Source organism: Rhinolophus hipposideros (genome assembly GCF_964194185.1).
Source record: "Rhinolophus hipposideros genome assembly, chromosome: 4".
Classification (NCBI taxonomy): Eukaryota; Metazoa; Chordata; class Mammalia; order Chiroptera; family Rhinolophidae; genus Rhinolophus; species Rhinolophus hipposideros.
Window position 1 is genome coordinate 61,543,900 of NC_138050.1, and position 12,126 is coordinate 61,556,025.

At 39.1% G+C, this 12,126-nt stretch overlaps 1 protein-coding gene across 4 annotated transcripts in view; it reads left to right on the top strand.

The window, feature by feature from the left end:
* Window positions 1-12,126, top strand: part of TMTC4 (transmembrane O-mannosyltransferase targeting cadherins 4) — a 57,723-nt gene that overhangs the window by 32,977 nt on the left and 12,620 nt on the right. For all 4 annotated transcript variants that reach the window (XM_081047103.1, XM_081047105.1, XM_081047104.1 and 1 more), the window contains exons 7-14: window positions 398-490; window positions 719-883; window positions 1,701-1,903; window positions 3,191-3,362; window positions 3,448-3,579; window positions 9,193-9,272; window positions 9,443-9,550; window positions 9,657-9,798. In XM_081047103.1, coding sequence (XP_080903229.1) covers window positions 398-490; window positions 719-883; window positions 1,701-1,903; window positions 3,191-3,362; window positions 3,448-3,579; window positions 9,193-9,272; window positions 9,443-9,550; window positions 9,657-9,798 — 1,095 coding nt within the window. The remainder of the gene's footprint in view (window positions 1-397; window positions 491-718; window positions 884-1,700; window positions 1,904-3,190; window positions 3,363-3,447; window positions 3,580-9,192; window positions 9,273-9,442; window positions 9,551-9,656; window positions 9,799-12,126) is intronic.

Sequence of the window (12,126 nt, forward strand, 5' to 3'; positions counted from 1 at the left end):
ATGGCTGCCTTTATGATTTTAGGCACAATAACTGCCCAGGTAACCACTTGATTGTATCAACTAAGGGACTGTTTTACAGTAAAGGAAGAGAAAGAAAAGGAAAGACCTCTGCAGAGGTCCAACTTTCTAGCTATCCCAAATCTTAACGTACTCTTACATACAGACTATGAAATTAGGACTGACAGGAATTTACTCGCTAATACAGTTGTTATACTATATTACCATGAGCTGATTTCATAGAAACAATAGGGGTTTTTTAAGAGCTGAAGAGGTCTTCCATAATTACTGAATCTACTACATTCCTTGTCTAGATTTAGTAGTAAAATTGTGAAGTATAATTGCTACCGAATCAGAGTTAGGCTCTGCCAGCACTGATTGCCTTGTTTTGCTTCCTTAGGGCTTAAATGCAGTCTTTGACATCTTGGTGATAGGCAAATTAAATGTTCTGGAAATTGTCCAGAAGGTACTACATAAGGACAAGGCATTAGAGGTGAGTATATACTTTTGTCTGCAGCCCCGACATGGAAAATGTCAAGGACCGGCTGATTTAAAATGCCATTTTCAAAGTATTTCTTGTGATTTTTGAATGCTAAACTAGCCAACCTTTTAAAGCGCAGTGTCAGTGCAGTTCAGGCAGAATTGCTGCACATTTGTACCTGGATTGGCCACATATTTATTTGAAAATCCGTGACATCAGGGCTTCGCGTTGTCCTTTCAGAACATTGGCGTGCTCAGGAATGGGGGCCTCCTCTTCAGAATGACCCTGCTGGCCTTGGGGGCAGCAGGGGTGCTGTACATGCGCTGGAAAATCATGGGCACCGGCCCCCCAGCATTCACCGAGGTGGACAACCCCGCCTCCTTTGCCGACAGCATGTTGGTCAGGGTGAGTTCTGTGAGTCTGCCCGCCACACGCCCAGGTCCTTCATCCATCCTCCTCCTCTCGCTCCACAGCACACCCATGAGATCCCAAATAAATGGAACACCTCCATGTTTGTGTGCTGTCATGAAGGATATTCTAGGATGAAAGCAGCTTTTTATAAGGTCATCGAGAGGAGAGCAGCCCCTTGTATTTCCATTCTAATCAAAATTAAAGAGTGGTTCCTTTTAACCTCAAGTTTCTTGCCAGACTCAATGAAGTGTCCCCCTAATCCCATTACTTTTGTTATAGAGGAAATTGATGAGCAGAGTTAAAACAAAATATAACAATATTGGTGGTATCTTTAAAAATCTGATGGTGTCAAGACTCTCTTTATTGTAAAGGTTTGCTTATTCTGAAGGCAAGGGTGTCAGGCCTCAACTTCTTAGCAGTGCATCTCACAGAGACAGAATCAAGAGAATTACCATGGAATCCTATTCCTATGTTGTTAGGCACATACATGACCCCTGGGCCTCAAATTTCCTGGGTTGCAGACTTTGGGGTATCACTCATCAGACATAGTGATGTCAGATCAGAAGTGTGACAACTGCATAGCAGAGTCTGGTAGCTGTGCAGTATTTTTCTCTGTTAAAATCTGAATGCATTTAATAAATAGCAAACTATAGTTCCATGTCCAATGTAGAAAGTGGCAACATTTTATTTTATACAACTGCTCTCCTTGAACAGAAACATATGGAAGCCCCTGAAGTGAAGTTAGGAGATATATGTATTTTTTTCTCAACCTCAGTATCAAATAAATGTTTGTTTTCATTTTGACTGACAGGCCATAAACTATAATTACTACTATTCATTGAATGCCTGGCTGCTGCTGTGCCCCTGGTGGCTGTGTTTTGATTGGTCAATGGGCTGCATCCCCCTCATTAAGTCAGTCGGTGACTGGAGGGTAATTGCACTAGCAGCACTCTGGTTCTGCCTAATTGGCCTAATATGCCAAGCCCTCTGCTCTGAAGACAGTCACAAGAGAAGGTAAGAGGCAGCGCTGAATTTTAACTTCCACACTGGGTTGAGTCAGAAGCATTTTGCTAAATCCAGCACTGATCATTTTAACGATTTTATGGAAGTCATGTCTAAAGACATTTATTTCCAATACATATTTTCGCTAGGATGAGTTCATCCATTTGGAATCCATCGCTGGATTCAACTAGTGGGGAGTGAACTTGGAGGAGAGGGTATGGATGACTGCTTTATCACCCCCGCCCCCTTTCCCCATGAAGTAGCATTTTGAGATCTTTTTCTCAGTAGGTGGTAAAGAGTAATTTAGGGTCAGAACAGAGAGTGTAATTGATGTGTGTTGTGCCCATTATTTCACAATTCTCCTTCAGAAAACCCTGGTGGATGCTATAGTGATTCCTTCTGTTGTAGCTTAGTACAAAATAAACTGCTGCCCCAAAGAGACTATTCTTTCTCACCCCAAAAAATAAATAAATAAATAAAAAGGTTATTGAGGAAATAATTGGGGAAAAACAAATGTGTTTCATGAGAAAGAAAACTATTTAAGATGATTTCCTTTACACATAAGTGTTTATGGAATTCGATTTAGTAATTTCTCAAAGTAAATTAAGTTTCAAGTTCACCTCAAATTGGTTCATAATTCTAAACAACAACAAACTTTTGTCCCAATGTCATTTATACACGTATAATAAGATTTTATTTTTAAAATACTGTAGGTACAGGGTCCAGAAAGAAGCCACCGAATTTGACCTAGCTTCCCAGTTCATACTCTTGTGTCATATGGGATATTAGAAATGATAGCCTCGTGTCTAGCTTTCTTTTTACTTGACTGAAATTTGTGGTGATGTAGCCCCCAAAATGATATTAATTTATTTCAGATAACTTTAAGCTAGTTATTATTATTCCCATTAAGTCTGGGGGAGGGTTCCCCTGAAAACTATTTTGAACTAATTGGGACCAATATCTACTGGGCTGTTCAATACGTGCATGGTTTGAGGTGTAGTTAAGAATAGGTGAATTAATAAGCCCTCACAAATACAGTCATTCTAACCTTACTCATAGAAATTGTGTGACTTGTAAGTTTTATCCTTATATTGATGCCAAGTGCCTTAGTAAGATTTTTATGTCTTATTCTAATACTGCCTGGCTAAACCCTGTCTGCTGATGACAACATTTTGCTGCTGCTGCTACCTTTTCTCAATTGATGGCATGAGGGGAAAAGGCCTTTAATATTATTTTTTAATGTTGAGTAGGACTTTTTAAGTCTGAAAATAGTCGTTTTAAGCACTTCTTATTTTCCAGGGTCCTTACACTGGGCCTGGGATTTCTCATCATCCCATTTCTTCCTGCAAGTAACTTGTTCTTCCGAGTGGGCTTTGTTGTGGCCGAGCGAGTTCTCTACCTCCCCAGTGCTGGGTACTGCATGCTGCTGACGTTTGGATTTGGAGCTCTCAGTAAACACACTAAGAAAAAGGTACTGGTCAGGAGTGGCGCCACGCATCACCAAGATGTTTGGACGGATTTCCTAATGACGCTGACCATGTCTCTCTATTCTTCAGAAGCTAATTGCTGCTCTCGTCCTGGGAATTTTATTCCTAAACACGCTGAGATGCATGACTCGCAGTGGTGAGTGGCGAAGTGAAGAACAGCTTTTCAGAAGTGCACTGTCTGTGTGTCCTCTCAACGCTAAGGTATGTTAGCGGCCACGTTCTTTAGAAAGGTGCTGCTAGGAAATGTTTCAAGTTCAGCAGCTGAATAAGAAGAAAGTAGACTTCCCTGCAAAATCTAGCATAAGATCATACTTGGGTTTTTCTTTGTGGCTATTTTTTTTATGATTTTGGTAAAATTTATTAAAATGCCACATAGCCAAAATAATTCAAAAGAAATAATTAAAACCAGACAATGTTCACGAAACGGCCTATTACTTAAATGAGGTTTTCCTCATCTTCCAGTTGGTCCAGTCACCTTTTGAAGTGACAGCAGGAGAACTAATGCCACACCTCCAGTCTGGGGCTCGGGGAGGTGCGCTGTGGAGCCATTCAGAGCACACTTTTGAAAACACGAGCTCTGGTCCTAGCATTAACTCGCATCCTCCAGCCTACAACTTGAAGATGAATGGACAGAAGTTTGGTTCAGGAAGTTTAACTTATGCTGTGTGGTGTGCAGTAGGACACATTTCTATCACCTGGGGTTTCTCTATTTGTGATGCCTTTTGTTAGATTAGGTACAAATAAATGTATAGACTTTAAAATCAGCCGTATTTTTGTTGAAACAGTCTGGTAGGAATTTGTTTCACTTGTTTTCTTCATGAATCTAAACTTCTAGCTTAACCTGCTGTGTCTCTTTGGGCAAAACAAACTTTTTTGAAATTTCAGTGTCTTTATCTGTAGAAGGGGGCATAATGCCTACCTCCTGGATTTGTTGTGAGGCCTGAATGAAATACGATGTGTGAAGTGCCCTAGCGTGGCAGTTAGAATATAGTAGGTATTCAAGGAACATCCGCTTTCTTAGGCTTGTGTTAGTTTCGGTTGTCACGTTAAAGGACAAGAAGGGAATTTGCTCAGGGCAAGAAGTCACTTTCTCAAAACGGGATGCCAAGGAGTTGGGTTAGAAGAATTTCTGTTAGTATTGATCATTACTAACTAATGATTCATTCTCTCTTGGATCATCAGAATTACAGCTTTGTAGGATGCTGCATATGTGATCATGGGGGTTAAAAAAAAGAGCTTTCAGGAGTTCTGTCTCCTTTTTACATGTATTTAGAAAAAGCAATGATTTCAGGTAAAATTATATAAATAAGTCTAATGAATAGTTGACATCTTACTGTGACCTTGAAGGGAAGAATAGTATAAAAGGTGCTGACTCCTTGTTTGTCTTTTTCCTGGATTAAAAAATCTTGTTCATGTTTTACAATTAAGAAACTTGGGTAAAAGTGAATTATTTCAAACTTTTATCATTAATGTGATTTGCTGACCTATCCATTTATTTTACTACTAAAAATAAATTGCTTGTGATTTAATTTCATAAATGTTAATAGATTGGCTTTATTTTTACTTTTATGTTTGAATAGTAGTAATTACCCCTTCTATTTATATAGTTCTTCCCCACAAGGAACTCAAATTTCTTTGTAGAGACTCTATAATTAATCTCCATTATCCTCCCTGTAAGATTTTTAGAGACAGGCTATTATTTTCTTTATTTTTCCAAATGGGAGAAACTGAGGCCTACAAAAATGGAACAGAGGTTATCTAGGTTAGTAATCTATGTGACTAGATCGAGACCTGGTATGGTATGGTGCCCAGGTTACCTAGTAAGTGGAGTAGGGTGGAGATGGGACATACATGATGTTTGAGCCTGTCTGCCTGCCCTAGTACTAATATGACTTCATATATTGTAGGCTAGAAAACACAGAGTGTGCACACATAAGCATGCACACAATTATTGTATGATTCACTCTGTCGTTTTCTCTCTTTAATTTAAAACATATGTGCTTACAAGACCTCATGTTCAATGTGGACCTGGTGGTAATTGTCCCTTCTAAGAACTGGTTTCAGTGATACCATTCAGCAGGAGCAAACAAGAGATTTTGTTTTTAACTTTCCACTATAAATTGAAATGTAGTAAAATTATCTTTACTTCCCTTTTCTGGAAAAAAAGATAGGTTGATTTCAGGGAAGAGATCTCATTAGGAAGACACTGGTTTCATTAAACTCCATTACAGGAGATACATTTTCTGTACTGGTTTCCACTTTATATTCGTTGAATATTAAGTAAGCAATTGACACCTGGCTTTAGATTAGGCCCAGACTTACAAAGTCAGACTCCTCTTTCTCAAAAGATTGCAATATCCATGTATATAGTACCAGTGTGTGGTCTGCATTTGAGTTACCCACAATGCCTTGTATATGGTAGGCACTCAGTATTAGTGATTGAATTGAGCCAAATGGGAATTAAATTCCTTGAACCTACTACGGATGAGAGTCCAAGTACCTAATTACATTTAGTTGTTTTTCGTTTTTAAGGGCTTTAAAGTATGTGGCACTTTGTATGAACTGGATGATAAAATTCTAAATTCTTTTAACACTGAACAGAATCATATACCACAATGTATTTCCTTAGGGAGTGACCCAGGATGAATTATAGGATATTTATGTATTTAAAACATTGTAAGTTTAACATCAACCATTGGCAGAATATTTGAAACAAACTGGTTTTAGCACTGGTGTTAAAAATGCCTTCCTTTACTGACGCTTTTACTTCGTTTATATTTACATGTCTTTGGGTTGCAATTGTTGGTCTTATCTGTGGCTTTTGTGCTGGTTCATTGCCTCAGTATGAATCACAAAGGCTAAGGGAAAAGTTCAGAAATAAATAGTCCTCTTCAGTCTTTTACCTTCCATGGAAACAAAAATCACTCGTTCTTTAAACACTATTTTAAGTAAACTGTCAGGGTTGTTTTGTTTTCTTTTTACACCGTGTTATCTAGGCAGCTGTTTTCTGTTCAAATACTTTCCTCCATAGAAGCCATAGGTTAAGTCTAGCCTCTAGGCAAACCTGTTTACAGTTCTCAATTATGGATATCTTGCCTTCTCAGACCAGATCAAATCTTTTAACTAGTTCCATTGAAACAACTGCAGTCTGAATTTGCAGTGTCCCTTCTTTCTCCCCTGCTTTTCTGGTCTCTGGCGCTCAGGGTATATGACAGAACACGTCTGTGCTGCAGAGGGCACTTGAACTCCTTATGTGAGCTTTTTCTTGAGAAAACAGAATTTCCCCATAACAAAGGAAAGCAGCAGGAGCCCAGGGACAGAAGAGGCGGGAGGCGTGTTGAAGTCTGCTCAGAGCTGTATTTGTATTCTGGGGACCACAAGCACATCACTCAGGTTGGATTCTCAGATTCTGTTCTTTTGTGTTGGGGACAGGAGGTGAAGTAACACTTCCAGGCTGGGGCTGGGGGAGGCAGGAACTCAAACCATTTGGAGCATACTTTTCAAAACGTGCGGCCAACCATAGCATTAACTAGCCTCCAAGCTATAATTTGATGATGACAATTCCTACGAATGGACAAGACTTTGGTTCAAGAAGTTTAAATGACGCAGTGTGCTGTGCCATAGTACATGTTTCTATTTCCTGCGCTATACTTGCTTGTGATTCTTTTTGTTAGATTAGGTAAAAATAAATGTATCGAACTGAAAATTGGCAGTTAAAAACAAATCTCTGTTACGTATACATTTAAAGAATGTTGCACTGCTCCATATCTTTCCAGACATACTAGTATTTTTGAAAATGTGCTCTAACTGTAGGTTAAGATGGATGAGGCAGGATGTGGTTATATTTTCAGAAGGAGTTTTGAAGTGTTCAGATGTATTGTTACTTGAATATGTTCACACCATTATTGTATTTCACAATATATTATTTTGCCATAACAAAATACCACACACAGCGTGGCTTAAACAACAGCAATTTATTTTCTCACCGTTCTGGATGCCAGAAGTCCCAGATCAATGTGTTGGCAGAGCTGATAAATCCTGAGGCCTCTCTCCCTGGTGTGTAGATGGCCACCTTCTCGCTGTGTCCTCACATGACCTGTCCTCTGTGTGCACACATCCCTGGTATCTCTCTGTGTGTCCAAATTTTCCCTTCTCGTAAGGACACCAGTCAAATTGGATTCGGGCCCGCCCGAAAGACCTCACTTCAACTTAATGAGTTCTTTAAAGACCCTGGATCCAGTACAGTCACATTCTGAAGTGCTGGGGTTTAGGACTTCAACTTATGAATTTGTGGAGGAGACAATTCAGCCCTTAACACACAAAAGGAAACATTTTACTTTAAGAAAAAGTAATAGATGGTGTGAATGAGTGGGTCTAGAAATCGCCTTGAGTATTCAGTCCTATCTTTAATCAACACCAGGGTGATACAGTGAGAAGACATACAGGCTTTGGACCCTGGGTTGAAATTCAGCACCGGAACCTTGCGTAAGATGTTTAACAACACTGAAGCTGTCCCTCAGCTCAGAAGGGAGGGTGATAGCAGCTACCCATCAGGGCTGCTGTGAAGAGAAGAGACCATACGTATTCAGTGCCAACCCCCGCACCTGCTTCAAGATGACCCCAAGCACGTGACCTATGCTGGTGTTTCTGTTATTGTTATTAGTCACACGTAACACACCCAACTGAATGAATTTCTGTAGCATCATCTCTTCTAAGATTGCTATTGGCCTTTACATTGTAAGCCTCCAAAAGGAGCTTTTGATGATCAATAAACACTTTTGATACTAGTCCTCATGAGTTGGAAATAAGGTCCTGGCCTTCGTTTGGATCCCAGCTCCTTTCCTCGTAATTTATTCTGAGCCCACGGACACTTGAGAAAATGCCATAAGTCGGCCAGCCCACTACCTTCACATTAAGATGACCTGAGAATGTCCGGTAGGTTTGTGAGCCCTGTTTCTTTTAGCCTACTTTAACACCCTCTTCAGTCATTAAAATCTCTTTGTAAAAAAATTGAGGTAAAATTCTCGTAACACAAATTAACCATTTTAGTTCTTCAAAAATGAAAAATAGAAATATCAGATGATTCAGCAATTCTAATGGAGATATACACACACATATCTCCAAAACAATTGAAAGTAAGATCTCAAAGATGTATTTGAACACCCATGTTTTAGCAGCGTTAGTCACAGTAGCCAAAATGTGGAAGCAACCTAAGTGTCTGTCAACAGATGAATGGATACACAAAATGTATAAACATACAATGGAATGTCATTCAGCCTTAAAAAGAAAGGACATTCTGACACATGCTACAACATGGGTAAACCTTGAGGACGTTATGCTAAGTGAAATCAGCTAGCCATAAGAATACAAATCCGATGTGAGTTCACTGATTTGCGATCTAGTGTCGTCAAATTCATAAAAACAGAAAGTAGAATGGTGGATCCCCTCAGCCCTATTGGGGGATGGCTGTGTGAGACAGAGGGTTTAGCAGTAAAACCCTCCCAACATCCTGATTTTCCAGTTTTCTCTGTTGAGTTCCTGAGTTAAATATGCCTGTTATACTTCAGTGGTATCCTCTGCTTGTTATGTCTCTTCCTTCAGATTTTTTCTTACAGGGTGGGGGATTAAGTACAAGCAGGCCTCTGGCTGAGCCTCGGAAGGGTTTTACCTAAAGTTCTGGTGGGTGGGTTTTTGTTTTGTTTTGTTTTTTTAATACCACTACCTTTTGTTTTCAGTTAGAAGATATAATAGATATTCCTGCTCTGAATAAAGAAATCTATGAGCTGATGGCCAAGTTTTTATCTATATTTTCAGGTTCACTACAATGTTGGCAAAAACCTTGCTGATAAAGGCAATCAAACAGCTGCTATCAGATATTACCGAGAAGCTGTGAGGTACTGCAAGCATCTTGTCTCATTTATATACGTGTCTTATTCTAACTTTCTAGGGTTAAAAAGCCTGTCCTGTTAAAGGCCCCAACTTAAGATATCTTTGCCAATTCCTGAGAGTGTAGTGAAGACCACTGAGCATTGACAGATGGCTTGGTTTTTCTCTCCACTTCCAGATTAAATCCCAAGTACGTTCATGCCATGAATAATCTTGGAAATATTTTAAAAGAGAGGAATGAACTACAGGAAGCGGAGGAGCTGCTGTCTTTGGCTGTACAAATACAGTAAGCATTGTTTTTATAATTATGCTAGTGGCAAAGAAATGAGTGCCTGCATTCTGGGGTCTGAGCCTTTCTTTTCCTTGTTTACCTTTTTAAAATGCTCTCCCAGGCCCGACTTTGCTGCTGCATGGATGAATTTAGGCATAGTGCAGAACAGCCTGAAACGGTTCGAAGCTGCTGAGCAAAGTTACCGAACAGCAATCAAACACAGAAGGAAATACCCAGATTGTTACTACAACCTCGGGCGTTTGGTAAGTGTATGGCGGTCTGTGGCTGCAGAAGAAAGGTCCATTTTCTTTTTATTTGTAGTAAAATGACGATAGTAACACCCCTTCTAGCACTCTCCATCTTATAAAGGTCTTTCACATAGGTTTATCTCATTTGAAGATAGCTATTTGGTTTCCTTATTATTTAACTTTTGAAGCTCTAGAGAGCCATCCAACTTGAATTAGCCAAGTGTAAGAGATCACAAAGGCAAGAGGTCAAACCAAGGAATAAATTACAATTTTTAAAGTCCCCTGTGCCCTGTAAAACAGTACTCCAAGGGGTAACTTCCTGATAAACATCAGTTTCTCTGTTTTTAAAACACGAATAAAAACTGAGATTAAAAAAACAAACCCGTAATGTGATTGCTGAGCTTCTGTCTTCTCCTTCTTCAGGGACAGCTCCCTGCATCCCAGGGTCTTCCTGCGGATAACTGTTCCCCCTACAAAAGAACGCTGAGGGGGGCATGGGATTTATTTGAAAAGGCTTTGAGATTATTCGATGGAAATAGGAAATAATATGTTCCGTAGTGACTTTCTTCTTTTAGTTATTGGCAGAATATCAAGATATGATTTCTCTGATTTTCTTTTTTAAATAATTTATTGTTTCAAATAAATATTGTAGCCGTAGCTATACATTAAGTTCAGTAACCTTAAAAATCTGAAAACATATTGATAAATGATGGTGAAATAGAGTATGTACAGCTTAGTCATTATAACTCTTGATTTTCTTAATAAAGAAAATAACCACACACTAGTGAGAGGTTGGAGGTGGTAACTAACCTTACTGTGGCCATCCTTTTGCAACCTATATGTATCAAATCATCATGTTGTATACCTGATGCTTACATATGTTATATGCCAATTACATTTCAATAAACATGGGAGGAAAAAAGACTTGCCCACAAACAGCAAAACACTTTTAAAAAAAGAATGATTATAGTTTCCCTTCACTCCACCCTTTAATTTCGATTTCAAGAAACCAAGTACACATGTTCCTAATATATTTTGTTTTTATATTAAGTAAAATTGTTAAGGGAAAAACTTTTTGCTCATTTGAGCGAAACCAGAATACTTGTATAGTGATGTGATTTTTAAAAGAAACTTATATATAATATTACAGATTTTACACAGCCTGACCTCACAGGTACAATTGCATTGAAGTTGTTTTAAAGAGATGCCAGTTTATCCTCATTTTAAAGGCCCAAAGTCTCATCATCTTGTGTTATCAAAACCAGTGGTTCCCAAAACCAATCGTACGTCCAAGTCATCCCACTCTGTCTCAGATTTAAGGAGTCAAAAGCTCCATAGGGGATCTGTATTTACAGAAAAAAACCCAACGCAGTTGGTTTTGGTAAATCCAATACCCTGTTGTTGACCCTGCATGTGGGAAGCAGATCTGCCTAACATTGAGCAGAGTGACCAGGTCAGAGCAGAACAGACAATACGCGGGGAGCAACCTAGAAAACGTGAACTGCTTGGTGTTTATAGAAAAACCAGTCTTCAGTTTTACCGTGATGGGAATGCACTTGGTCTTCGCTGCTTTGTTTCTGAACTGGATAGCCATGATTTCGTGAGTTGAGGAGGTAGAATTTTATGAATGGATGAAACAAGGTGGTAGGAACAGGTGGCTAATGATGGTGAAGTTTCACCTCTCCAATTCTGTGCTTGAAATGGGCTTGTGTTACACATTTTAAAGTGAAGTGGCTGGTGTGTTTTTATTATTCAAAAAATAGAATGTTTCAGTTATGATATATCATAGGAAGATACCATCTCTACATACTTAACACTACTGTGGAAGAGAGGAATTACTTCTCCCTGAAAACAGAGGTAAGGTGGCAGGAATGTGATTGAATCCATGGAACAGCAAGGTGTTTGAACAAGGAAGACTGATAGCAAGGTAATTCCTGTTGTCCCATGAAGCATTCTCCGGAGCCACCTGACCTTGTAGGCATTTCCTGTATGTTTTACATTTTAAAATTCTGTGCTTTATGATCTAGTGACATACTTTGAGGTTGAAACAACTTTCTCTATGAAACCTGAAGATTTGAGGAGTCCTAAAACTATTCTAGTGATAAATTTGTAGGGAAGGAAAGACAACTTTTTCCTCCACCCTGTTAGGTTCTCTGACTGGGGCCGTGCAAATTAGACTGACCACAGACAGAGTAACAAAACAGTGTATTAACATATGCAGCAAGCATGTGGGAGAAACTCAGTGATGAATAACTCAAAAGGATGGTTAGAACTTGGAATTATATAGCATCTTAACAAAGAACAATACATCTGTAGAGAAGCGACAAGACAAACAGGTTTTAG